This window comes from Lepidochelys olivacea (assembly GCF_965140295.1).
Source record: "Lepidochelys olivacea isolate rLepOli2 genome assembly, chromosome: 7".
NCBI classification, from domain to species: domain Eukaryota; kingdom Metazoa; phylum Chordata; order Testudines; family Cheloniidae; genus Lepidochelys; species Lepidochelys olivacea.
The window spans coordinates 72,972,721-72,986,382 of record NC_140417.1 but is presented as its reverse complement, the minus strand read 5'-3'; the positions used below and the strand labels follow the sequence as shown (position 1 = coordinate 72,986,382).

Genomic DNA, 13,662 nt, shown 5'->3' with positions numbered 1-13,662 from the left:
TGGGCACCCTCATGAGTGGCACCTTCACGGCACCCAATATCGGGCCCCCCCAACCCCCTCAGTTCCTTCTTACCGCCCATGACAGCTAGCTGGAACTTTGCTCGCTCTTACAGCAAGCACCTTAGCAGTGTCTTTCCTCTTACTATACATAGTTCAATAGTTATTCTCTATAGTTATACTTTTTCATATAGTTAGTAGTGGTTTGTTAGATAGTTCATTTCCCCTTCGGGGGTATGTCCGGGTCTCCGGGGTTTAAACTCTGTGAGTCCTGTGAAAAGTTTATGCCCAAGAGTGATCCTCACTTGTCTTGTCTGCAGTGCCTTGGTGAGACTCACCAAAAGGACAAGTGCCGCATTTGCAAGGGTTTCCGCCCAAGAACCCTTAAGGACAGAGAGCAGAGACTAAAACTCCTGCTCATGGAGGCGGCTCTGAGACCGCATTCCTACCCGAGACCCAACGACCCAGCTCCGAGCACGTTCTCTTTGGTGCGCAGCACTCCAGTGCCAACGGTGCGTGAAACGGGCCCAACTAAGGACTCTAAAGCCCACCAGCACCGCCGCTACTCAGGCCATAGGGCGTCAGCCTCAGTTCGGCACTGTTCTCCATCTCCAGTGCCGGTAAAGAAGAAGAGGTCAGTGAAGGGACCGATCACCCCCCTTGAAACCACACTCCTCCGATAGGGAGCGCAGGCTGCACTCACTGGAATTGCGTAGGGCCTTAGCCTTCTACACAGAGAGAACTAAGTCATTCTGGAAGTTGGTCCAACTCTTTGTAGCCGTGGCAGACAGAATGAAGGGCCTCCCGGTATCCTCTCAACGCATATCGTCATGGATAACATCCTGCATTAGGGAGTGCTATACTGTGGCAAAGGATAACCGCTCCACGGATAACCGCTCACTCTACCAGGGCCCAGGCCTCCTCTGCGGCATTCCTGGCACAAGTACCTATTCAGGAAATTTGCAGGGCAGCCACATGGTCCTCGATACATACATTTACGTCTCACTATGCAATTACACAACAGTCCAGGGATGATGCGGCTTTTGGGCGAGCTGTGTTCTTTTCTGTGGATAACTCTGACCCCACCTCCTGAGCTCTAGCTTGTGAATCACCTGCTTGGAATGGATATGAACAATCCCTCAAAGAAGAAAAAATGGTTACTCGCTTTCTCATAACTGTTCTTCGAGATGTGGAGTTCATGTCCATTCCAATACGCACTCTCCTACCCCTCTCTCGGAATAGTTGGCAAGAAGGAACTGAGGGGGTGGGGGGTCGGCGGGGCCCAATATTGGGCGCCGTGAAGGCACCACTCCAGGGAGCGCCCAGGCCAACCCTACAGACGCTGCTAGGGGAAAAATCTTCTGACTGGCGTGCACACAGCGCGCACACACCTGCTTGGAATGGACATGAACAACACCTCTTGAAGAACAACAGTTACGAGAAAGTGAGTAACCTTTTTTTACCCAGTCTGGCAACCTATCACTACAGACAGATGGGTGCTGGAGATAATTGAAGTTGGATACTCCATACCCACCCATTCTTCCCGTCCCTCTTCCCTCTCATGAAGATCTATTGCATCAGGAGGTAACCCAGCTCATCTGGCTACGAGCAGTATAACTGGTACCAACAAAATACAAAGAGTTGGGTTTCTGCTCTAATTACTATCTCACACACACAAAAACCACAGGAGGATGGAGACCCATTCTCGATCTCCGATGGCTCAACAAATTTGTCAGAATCAACACTTCAAGATGGTGACGCTGGCCACCATTATCCCAGAGTAGAAAGAGGGCCTGGCTCTCGACCCTCGACGTCCAAGAAGCATACTTTCACATAATGATTCACCCATGACATCAGAGGTTTCTCTGATTCACTCTCAGACCAGATCACTTCCAATACTAGGTCCTGTCCTTTGGTCTTCCCATTGCTCCCCGAGTTTTCTCAAAGGTACTCGCGGTAGTTGCTGCGCACCTCTGCAAGAGAGGAATTGTGATATTTCCATATCTGGATGATTGCCTACTATAAGAAGCAAATTGACCAGCATCAATGGAGGCTACTCAACAACGAGTAGGCCTCTTTACGCAATTAGGTCTCCAAAAAAAACCAAAAGTCAACCCTCACACCAGTATCGGAACTGGAATTCATTGGGGCTTACCTCAGAACTCCCGAGGCAACACATCTTTACCAAGGCAACACATCTTTACCAAGGCAACACTTCCTAACTCTAATGAATCTGATTGCCACATCACTCAACAGCTTCCAGGTAACAGCCAGGACTTGTTTGCAATTACTGGGTCACGTGGCCGCATCGACTTTCGTCGCTCAACACATGAGGTTACATATGCGAACCCTACAAGCTTAGCTCCGTACAACTTGTTGCCCACCAAGGCACAGTATAAACAAACAATGCCAAGCAAAGTAAACGACTCTATCTTGGTGGACGCAACCGCACAACGTATGCCTGACAGTGCCTTTCACCCAAGCCCCTTCTACATTGACTATTACAGTGGATGCGTCCGTCATAGGTTGGGGAGCACATTTGAACTCACATTCTGCTCAGGGTTGTTGGTCCCCAACAGAAGCTTGGTGTCACATAAATCTGCTAGAACTCAGAGGTGTTCGCAATGCATGTACCACCTTCCTACTCGTGATCAGAAACGAGACCGTACAAATTCTCATGGACAATTTGTCATGCATGTTCTACATAGACAAAGGGGGGTTCACGTTCACACTCCCTGTGTGCAGAGGCCATGCGACTTTGGCACTGGTGCATCCAGGACAACATCCATATTATAGCAGCGTACCGGCCCAGATGTCAAAACACTACGGCAGATGCACTCAGCAAGAACTTTTCTCAGGACTATGAGTGGGAACTCGACACCAGGGTTCTCCACAACATAGTCAAACAATGGGGATTCCCCACAGTAGACCTCTTTGCAATGGAGCACAGCACTAAGTGCCCATTGTTTTGCTCCAGGGCAGGCATGGACCATCACTCCTTAGGAGACGCGTTTCTTATCAAATGGAGGAGCTCCCCACCTATATTCCTCCTTCCCCCATTCCCTTTATGGCACTAGTGCCTCACAAGATCAAAGCAGACAAGTCCACTGTAATACTGATACCCCCTGCATGGTCTCATCAAACATCGTTCTCTACATTCTCAGATTGTCAGTGTGCAGACCTCTAACCCTTCCTCTCCTACCTCGTCTCCAGTCCCAGGACTCAGGACAAACTCTGCATTTGAACCTGGAGACACTCAGCCTGAAAGGGTGATTGCTCCATGGCTCCAGGGACCTGAAATGAAATGCTCCAAAGAAGTACAGAACATTTTATTAAATAGTCGCTGACCGACTACCTACCACACATACCTACACAAATGGAGACACTTTGATTCCTGGTGTCACACAAAGCAGACCACGTCAGTATCTGCCCCTTTACCTTTGATTCTGGATTACCTGCTTGAACTTGAGATCAGACCTATCTGTTAGCTCAATCAGGGTACATCTCTCAGTCATAGCAGCTTTCCACCATAAGATACCACCAAATGTTTTCTGAAAGGCCTCAACACTTCCACGCTGCCATGGGACCTCAACTTAGTTCTCCAAAACATCAGCAGATACCCAATTCGAGCCACTAGCCACTTGCTCACTTCTCCACCTGTCAATGAAGGTGGCCTTTCTAGTTGCCATTACATCTGCACGATGAGTGGGGGAACTAGGGGCACTCATCGCTGATCCATCCTACACAGCATTTCCAAAGACAGAATCACTCTCAGACCGCATCCCAAGTTCTTACCTAAGGTCGCCTCCTCATTCCACCTCAACTGACCCATCTGCTTATCAGCGTTCTATCCTAAGCCACATAAGGATAGGCGAGAATCCACACTTCACACCCTCAGTGTTCGCAGGGCCCTGGCTTTTTACACAGATCAAACAAGGTCATTCCGTAAATCCCCGAAATTATTCGTTTGTCATGGAATGATCAAAAGGAGATGCCATATCCAAACAGAGGCTCTCCAAATGGATTTCATAATGCATCAAACTGTGTTACCAGCCACAGAACTTGCAACCCCCTATGGGGATTTGCATGCGTTTCACCAGGGCAATGTCGACTTGAATAGCTTTTCTGAACAGTGTTCCCACTGTGGACCTATGTAGACCTGTGACATGGGCCTCTACCCATACATTTATGCAGCACTATGCATTAGAGCAGCATGTAACATCTGATGCATTATTTGGACTCACCGAATTGTCCTCTGCCACGACGTCAACTCCAAAGCCCCTCCCTTCCACTGGAGGGTACTGCTCTGAAGTTACCTAAAGTGGAGCACCCACAGGGACATCACTTGAAGGAGAGGGTTACTCACTTTGTGCAGTAACTGAGGTTCTTCGTGTGTCCCCATGGGTGCTCCACTACCCTCCCTCTGCCCCTCTACTTCAGAGTTTCACACTCATGCTCTGCAGTAGACAAGGAACAGAGGGGAGGTTGCTCTCACAGCGCCAATTAGCTGCTTGATGCAGCGCAAGACAGGGACTGTGCATGTGCGACCCAACCAGGCACTGCTATCACAAATCTCCGATTACAAGCACAGGGGCACTCAAACACTTAAAATGCAGCACCCACTGCGGGACATATCTCGAAGAACCTCAGTTATTGCACAAGGTGAGTAACCCTCTCATCCTAATTTAGATTGCATCTTCTTGGGACAGTGATCTATCTCTATATGTTCAGTGAAGTACACTTCTTGGATGTGGTAAACTAGGTGAAATAGGAAGATTACAGGCAGTCTCAGAATAAAGTGGAAGATATACATGTATGAACTCATCTGTTGTAGGGAGTAGCTCTATAGTATGTAATAGGGCCAAACATTCAGTGGGACTACAGGTAATTAAGTCAGCATTCGGTCCTAAATGTCCACCATCAACTATAAATTTTCAGGTTTCAGAGTAACAGCCGTGTTAGTCTGTATTCGCAAAAAGAAAAGGAGTACTTGTGGCACCTTAGAGACTAACCAATTTATTTGAGCATGAGCTTTCGTGAGCTACAGCTCACTTCATCGGATGCATACCGTGGAATGCATACCACGGTATGCATCCGATGAAGTGAGCTGTAGCTCACGAAAGCTCATGCTCAAATAAATTGGTTAGTCTCTAAGGTGCCACAAGTACTCCTTTTCTTTTTATAAATTTTCAGCAAGTGATATTATGTACAATTCTGTGTTAACATAAGAACATAAGAATGGCCATACTGGGTCAGACCAAAGGTCCATCCAGCCCAGTATCCTGTCTACCAACAGTGGCCAATGCCAGGTGCCCCAGAGGGAGTGAACCTAACAGGTAAGGATCTAGTGTTCTCTCTCCTACCATCCATCTCCACCCTCTGACAAACAGAGGCTAGGGATACCACTCCTTACACATCCATCTAATAGCCATTAATGTTACCTTTAGTTTTCAACCACTGATGAGTTTAAGTTGCTGACAAGAGAATTTTGTGTTGTTTTATGCTTCATCAGTTAGTTACGAGTTTAGATAGCAGATCTAAGGATTTAGTTTGTTCATATATATATAACCCTGATCTTTTACACACATTTCAGGTATTGTTGAAGAGTACCAGCTGCCATATTATGACATGGTGCCGAATGATCCATCTTATGAAGATATGAGAGAGGTGGTGTGCGTCAAGCGCCTACGCCCAGTGGTATCTAACAGATGGAATAGCGATGAAGTAAGTACGTCGAAAGGGAGAAATGGGAGGAGTTCAGCTTTAACCCCAATATGTAATAAGGGTATTTTAGTCTTTCCCAAAAGTTTTCTGAAACTGAAGTAGAGTAGGCAACAAAATTAGACATTCTAATGTTTTGAGATATCTCTGACCACAATAAAAATACTAATGTGTGAGAACAACTAGTAGAGCTTTTACCTGCCTGATCTTTTTATGTACCCATCTGAATGGGAAGGAGAACTACCTCACCAGCAACCAACTGCATGGTCACATTCTCACCCCAAACCAGTCTAGAGCTAGGCCTTAGTATTTTCTTGTGTTTTTGAATGGAGCTACAATTTAACATGACATTGTAATGCAATTTATCACACTCAACCTCAGATACCTTTTTCTGTCATACTGGATATATCAGACATTTTCAACACTGGAATATGAGGTGATACTAATGTGTTTGTAGACCTGAGGAGAGGATGGTGTAGATCATTAGCGGCCCCATTACTTTTTCATGGAGAGATTTCATTGGTAGTACTGCACAGTTCTTGAGGCCCTGGTCTACACTGGTGGAGGGAATCGATCTAAGTTATGCAACTTCAGCTACATGAATAATGTAGCTGAAGTCGACGTACTTAGATCGACTTACCATGGTGAGTCGACTGCTGCTGCTCCCCCGTCGACTCTGCCTGTGCTTCTCACGGCGTTGGAGTACAGGAGTCGATGGGAGAGTGCTTGGGTGTCAATTTATCGCGTCTAGACTAGACACGATAAATCAATCCCTGCTGGATCGATTGCTGCCTGCCGATCCGGCAGGTAGTGAAAACATACCCCAGGTGTCCTCTGCATGTTCCCACTTATTGGATGCACTGACCGTTCAGCCTGACCAATAGAACTCGAGCTAGAAGTGTTTGTTAGCATGCTCATGTGCCTCCCTCATCTCTCAGCGGGGTCAGGGTTGGGGCTGCTGTCCTGCCCCACAGGGTCGGGGGTCCTGCATATGCAGCAAACAATGATAAATAAGTTGAGAACTACTGAGGTAGATCTATATACAGCTCTGATTACTTATATATTCTATCTTACTTCTTATTAGTGCTGTCAAGCGATTAAAAGAAGTCATCATGATTAATCACACGATTAAAAAAATTAAGTGCCATTAATTGTGCTGTTAAACAGTGATAGAATACCATTTATTTAAATATTTTTGGATGTTTTCTACATTTTCAAATATATCGATTTCAATTACAGCACGGAATACAAAGTGTACCGTGCAAACTTTGTATTTATTTTTTATTATAAATGTTTACACTGTAAAAAACAAAAGAAATAGTATTTTTCAATTCACCTAATACAAGTACTGTAGTGCAATCTCTTTATCATGAAAGTTAAACTTACAAATGTAGAATTATGTACAAAAAAAACCTGCATTCAAAAACAAAACAGTGTAAAACTTTAGAGCCTACACGTCCACTCAGTTCTACTTCTTGTTCAGCCAATCGCTTAGACAAACAAGTTTGTTTACATTTGCAGAAGATAATGCTGCCTGCTTCTTGTTTACAATGTCTCCTGAAAGTGAGAACAAGTATTTGCATGGTACTGTTGTAGCCGGCGTCGCAAGATATTTACATGCCAGATGCGCTAAAGATTTTATATATCCCTTGATGCTTCAGTCACCATTCCAGAGGACATGTGTCCATGCTGATGACGGGTTCTGCTCGATAACAGTCCAAAGCAGTGCAAACCAATGCATTTTCATTTTCATCATCTGAGTCAGATGCCACCAACAGAAGGTTGATTTTCTTTTTTGGTGGTTCAGGTTCTGTAGTTTCCGCATCGGAGTGTTGCTCTTTTACGACTTCTGAAAGCATGCTCCACACCTCGTCCCTCTCAGATTTTGGAAGACACTTCAGATTCTTAAACCTTGGCTTGAGTGCTGTAGCTATCTAGAAATTTCGCATTGGTATCTTCTTTGCATTTTGTCAAATTTGCTGTGAAAGTGTTCTTAAAACGAACAACATGTGCTGGGCCATCATCTGAAACTGCTATAATATGAAATATATGGCAGAATGCGGATAGAACAGAACAGGAGACATACAATTCTCCCCCAAGAAGTTCAGTCACAAATTTACTTAACGCATTATTTTTTAACGACCGTCTTCAGCATGGAAGCACGTCCTCTGGAACAATGGCTGACGCATGACAAGGCATATGAATCTTTAGTGCATCTGGCACGTAAATATCTTGCTACGCCAGCTACAACAGTGCCATGAGAACACCTGTTCTCACTTTCAGGTGTCATAATTAAGAAGTGGGCAGCATTATCTCCCGTAAATGTAAAGAACGTTGTTTTTCTTAGCGATTGGCTAAACAAGAAGTAGAAGTCGGTGGACTTGCAGCCTCTAAAGTTTTACATGGTTTTTGAGTGCCGTTATGTAACAAAAAAACCTACATTTGTAAGTTACACTATCATGATAAAGCGATTGCACTACAGTACTTGTATGAGGTGAATTGAAAAATACTATTTCTTTTGTTTATCCTTTTTACAGTGCAAATATTTGTAATAAAAAATAATATAAAGTGAGCATTACACTTTGTATTCTGTGTTGTAATTGAAATGGATATATTTGAAAATGTAGAAAAACATCCAAAATATTTAATAAATTCCAATTGATATTCTATTGTTTAACAGCATGACAAATCAAAAATGTTCTAATCGCGATTTTTTTAGTTAATCGCATGAATTAACTGTGATTAATCAACAGCCCTACTTATTATATCTTAAAAGAGTTGGTCTCTGTCACCAGTCAAGGTTCATCTTGCAGCAATTTCAGTTTACTATGTCCCTGTGGATAGTAAATTAGTTTTTACTCATGATGTGAAGATTCTTGAAAGGTCTTAATAATCTATATCCACCAGTTAGATATCCTATACCATCTTTGAATTTAAACATAGTGCTTACACAGTTAATGAAACATTCATTTGAACTGTGAGAATCTGTACACTGTTCTCTTTATCTATTAAGACAGTCATCTTGATAGCTGTCTCTTCTGCAAGGTGCATAAGTGAATTACAAGTGATAATGCGTACCCACCATTTACTGTCTTTGATAAGGATAAAGGAATTCTCTGTACACACCCAAGATTCTTATATTTTACTATAAATCTGTTACCAGCTTTTTTCCCCGAACCTCACACTCAAGATGAGGAGGCTGGATTTCATGTGCTAGAAGTTAGAAGGGCTTTAGTTTTAATTTAATTAGAACTAAGCATTTTCAACAATCTCCCAATTTCTTTATTTCTTATGAAAAGAGGAATAACGGGAGAGTGGTCACTGAACAAATTCTTTCAAGATGAGTTAGGCCAGGGGTCCCCAATGCAGTGCCCGCGAGCTCAATGGCACCCGCCGGGGCAGTTGTGTGCACCCGCAGGACACCGCGCTGCCAAAATGCTGCCACCGAGCGCTGTCGCCGGAGAACTGCCCGCCGAAATGCCACAGAGAAGCATTGCCGTTTCTCAGTGGCATTTAGGCGGCGATGCTTCTTGCTGCTGCCACATCTCGGCGGCATTTCGGTGGTGGGGTGTCTGGTGCCTGCCACAGTCTTCTGGGAATAGGAATATGCTATTCCCACAGAAAGGTTGGGAGCCACTGCGTTAGGCTATGTATTGATGAATACATACATTAAGCTGATGAATTCCTGTCTTCCTGAAGGAATTAGAGCTCGTTGTACTAGATTAGAAGCAGTTTCTGTGGTATTCGCTAGACATATTCCTTAATAGAATCATAAAGAGTAACAATGTGGCGTACAATCCACACTTTTACTAGGAACTACTCATTATAGATTTAAAACCTAGATCAGATGCAAAATTTGGCAATGCAGTTCTCGTTTTATTGGGATTCCATGTTCCCACCATCCTGGGTTAGAATTACCGCAGTTAAACTGTCCTGTAGGTGGGAATATGCAGATAGTCGAAGAAGAAAAGAAGGTTACTTACTTGTAACTGGAGTTGTTCGGCATGGACTCTCCATATTCACACAGTCTGCACACCTTTCCTCTCTGCCTTGGAGTCCTACTCTCAGAGGACCTGAAGTCATGGGAGGAGGACCTCAGGGAGCTAGCCACCATACCCGTTTTATATCCTTGCCATGGAAGGTTTAATGTTCACTGGTGGGAGCGCTGAGGGACAGGCATGAGCGCTCCAGAGAACACTGCTGGCTAGCGTTCTACTGTTCAGGCTGTGCTGGTCGGAGCATCCCATGAGTGGGAATATGCATAGTCCATCTCAAAGAACTCCAGATACAAGTAAGTAACCTTCATTTTCCTTTTTACTCAGAGAGATCTCAAATAGAGTATTATTTGGTTTTGCATTGTTCCTGTTATCATTGTGTACCTGAGATCATTACGAGAATTAGTTTCAGAGTAGCAGCCATGTTAGTCTGTATCCGCAAAAAGAAAAGGAGTACTTGTGGCACCTTAGAGACTAACAAATTTTTTTGAGTATAAGCTTTCGTGATGTTTGACTATGTAGACTCCCTCCTCAGGCCCTAGTCTACCAGCACTCCTAGCTATCTTCGAGACACCACTGATTTCCTGAGGAAACTACAATCCATCAGTGATCTTCCTGAAAACACCACCCTAGCCACTATGTATGTAGAAGCCCTCTACACCAACATTCCACACAAAGATGGACTACAAGTTGTCAGGAACAGTATCCCCAATAATGTCACGGCAAACCTGGTGGCTGAAGTTTGTGACTTTGTCCTCACCGATAACTATTTCACATTTGGGGACAATGTATACCTTCAAATCAGGAGCACTGCTATGGGTACCCGCAGGGCCCCACAGTATGCCAACATTTTTATGGCTGACTTAGAACAACGCTTCCTCAGCTGTCGTCCCCTAACGCCCCTACTCTACTTGCGCTACATTGATCTGCATCATCTGAGGCCATGGAAAAGAAGCCCTTGAGGAATTCCACCATCAACCTCAGCCTGGACCAGTCCACACAAGAGATCCACTTCCTGGACACTACGGTGCTAATAAGCAATGGTTACATAAACACCACCCTATACCAGAAACCTACTGACTGCTATACTTACCTACATGCCTCCAGCTTTCATCCAGACCACACCACACGATCCATTGTCTACAGCCAAGCTCTATGATACAACCGCATTTGCTCCAACCCCTCAGACACAGACAAACACCTACAAGATCTCTGTCAAGCGTTTTTACAACTATAATACCCACCTGCTGAAGTGAAGAAACAGATTGACAGAGCCAGAAGAGTACCCAGAAGTTACCTACTACAGGACAGGCCCAACAAGGAAAATAACAGAACACCACTAGCCGTCACCTTCAGCCCCCAGCTAAAACCTCTCCAGCCCATCATCAAGGATCTACAACCTATCCTGAAGGACGACCCATCACTCTCACAGATCTTGGGAGACAGGCCAGTCCTTGCTTACAGACAGCCCCCCAACCTGAAACAAATACTCACCAGCAACCACACACCACACAACAAAACCACTAACCCAGGAACCTATCCTTGCAACAAAGCCCGTTGCCAACTGTGTCCACATATCTATTCAGGGGATACCATCATAGGGCCTAATCACATCAGCCACACTATCAGAGGCTCGTTCACCTGTACATCTACCAATGTGATATATGCCATCATGTGCCAGCAATGCTCCTCTGCAATGTACATTGGCCAAACCGGACAGTCTCTACATAAAAGAATAAATGAACACAAATCAGACATCAAGAATTATTCAAAAAACAGTTGGAAAACGCTTCAGTCTCTCTGGTCACCCGATTACAGACCTAAAAGTTGCAATTCTTCTACAAAAAAACTTCAAAAACAGACTCCAACGAGAGGCTGCTGAATTGGAATTAATTTGCAAACTGGACACCATTACATTAGGCTTGAATGAAGACTGGGAGCGGATGTGTCATTACACAAAGTAAAACTATTTCCCCATGTTCCTCTCCCCCCTCGGTTCCTCACACATTCTTGTCAACTGCTGGAAATGGCCCACCTTGATTATCACTACAGAAGGGTTTTTTTCTCTCCTACTGGTAATAGCTCACTTTACCTGATCACTCTCGTTACAGTGTGTATGGTAACACCCATTGGTTCATGTTCTCTGTGTATATAAAATCTCCCCAGTGTATTTTCCACTGCATGCATCCAATGAAGTGAGCTGTAGCTCACAAAAGCATATGCTCAAATAAATTTGTTATTCTCTAAGGTGCCACAAGTACTCCTTTTCTTTTTAGGAGAATTAGTGATATTCTAGGGTCAGTATCCCAGAAGAAGGTGAAATAATAATGGGATTAAAATGCCCATTTATTAAGGGTCACAGTAGCTCATGCTACATAATTTCCAATGTTTAGTATGAAAGTAGTGCTAGTTCAGATATGCTGCTATATATTGAAGCCCTGAACACTGGCAGGCAAGTCACGTGGGACTGAAGCCCCGAGACCACCCCACCCCTCCCTTCTGGGCAGAAGCCAGAGGAGATGGAGGGGGGCGCACCTGGGCTTACGTGCCCCCCCCAGATTTTTGCCATGATTTGCTGGCCCCGCTTGGGCATATGGTGTCATCGGGTCCCCTCTGCACAGCAGCTGCTGGAGCCGGCAAGCTGGGAGCTGGAGGCATGGGGAGAGGCAGTGACAAACAGCTGGGAGCTGCAGAGAGAGCTGCGGCTTTTTCTGCTGCCTCTCCTCATGGAGCTAAAGCAGTGGCCTTTTCCTACAGCTCCCAGCTGTTTGCTGTTTCCTCTCCACGTGGAGCTAGCACCTAGGATCTGCTGGAATGTGCCACTGAAGGTAGGAGGGAGGGCATGCCGCATGACTCAAGCTGTTGGGAGCAGGGGAACCTTTATTGTGGACACACACACACACACACCCCCCATACTCTCAGCAGGCACCAGTCATTTCTGGCAGAAGCCTCTAGCCCCACCACGCTGCTGCAGTGCAGAAGTCCTTCACACACACCCCTCCAGTTTTGGTGGGCTCCTTCAGCCACACTTTAACTGTAAAAGAGCCGCATGCAGCTCACGAGGCGCAGTTTGGCCATCCCTGTTACATTAATTTGCTGTTTAAGAGGCACACAAATTTGTGTTCAAAATTCTGCATTTATTTTCAAAGTGCTTGAAATTGAGTAAACCTTTTAAGGTAGGGTTCCAAAGACTGTTGGCAGTCTTCAAATGTTTACTATTTGAAGACTGTCACACATTTTCCCAAATTGGTGTGAATTACCTTACACTGTGATCAAGATTAAAAAATGCATATATTTTATTGTCAATTCAGCTTTACTATGTAATAAACATTCTCCCAAGAGGTGCAAGGTTTTTTATCATTCTATGTAATTATGGATTAAACCGGAATATATGGTCTTTAAATGGATATTATTGATGTTGGAAGATAAGTAATATAATCTACCTGCTTCAAATAACAGCTATATGCATGCTATATTACTACTTTTCCCACCCTGTCAGAGATTGTTCATTTCTTTTGGAAATGCCCTAATTTCTCCCAGTTCACTTGTCACCCAATCAGACCTTTTGTCATGCCAACCTTCCCTCTGGTGAGAAACATCGGATACACCGTATGACACCTCATTACTCTGCTATAGGATGTTAGCCTGACCCACTGAAACTTTATAGTCCTCTTCCATTTTTGAATTCAGGCAGTAAATTGAAAAGAATACTGAGCTCTTAAAAACAAAAGAAAGAGCACCAGTTTGTTGTTGCATTGTAACTAAGGCACACTTTCTAAATCAGATCAGTGTTGGAGATATCAATGTTACTTTATTCAGGTGAAATAATTGACAAAGGATATTGTAAATAAATCAACAGAATATTGAAAAAAAATTAAGCTTTTTGGCCTACGTGCTTCACCAGAGTCCTTCTTAAAACTTGTACCATTTCAACTGTCAGTCATTATTG

General features: G+C 44.4%; 1 protein-coding gene across 2 annotated transcripts in view; it reads left to right on the top strand.

Moving 5' to 3' along the window:
* The window catches only part of BMPR1A (bone morphogenetic protein receptor type 1A), a 172,426-nt gene that overhangs the window by 151,795 nt on the left and 6,969 nt on the right, over positions 1–13,662 (top strand). For both annotated transcript variants that reach the window (XM_084635589.1, XM_084635590.1), the window contains one exon: positions 5,591–5,721. In XM_084635589.1, the coding sequence (XP_084491715.1) occupies positions 5,591–5,721 (131 nt within the window). The remainder of the gene's footprint in view (positions 1–5,590; positions 5,722–13,662) is intronic.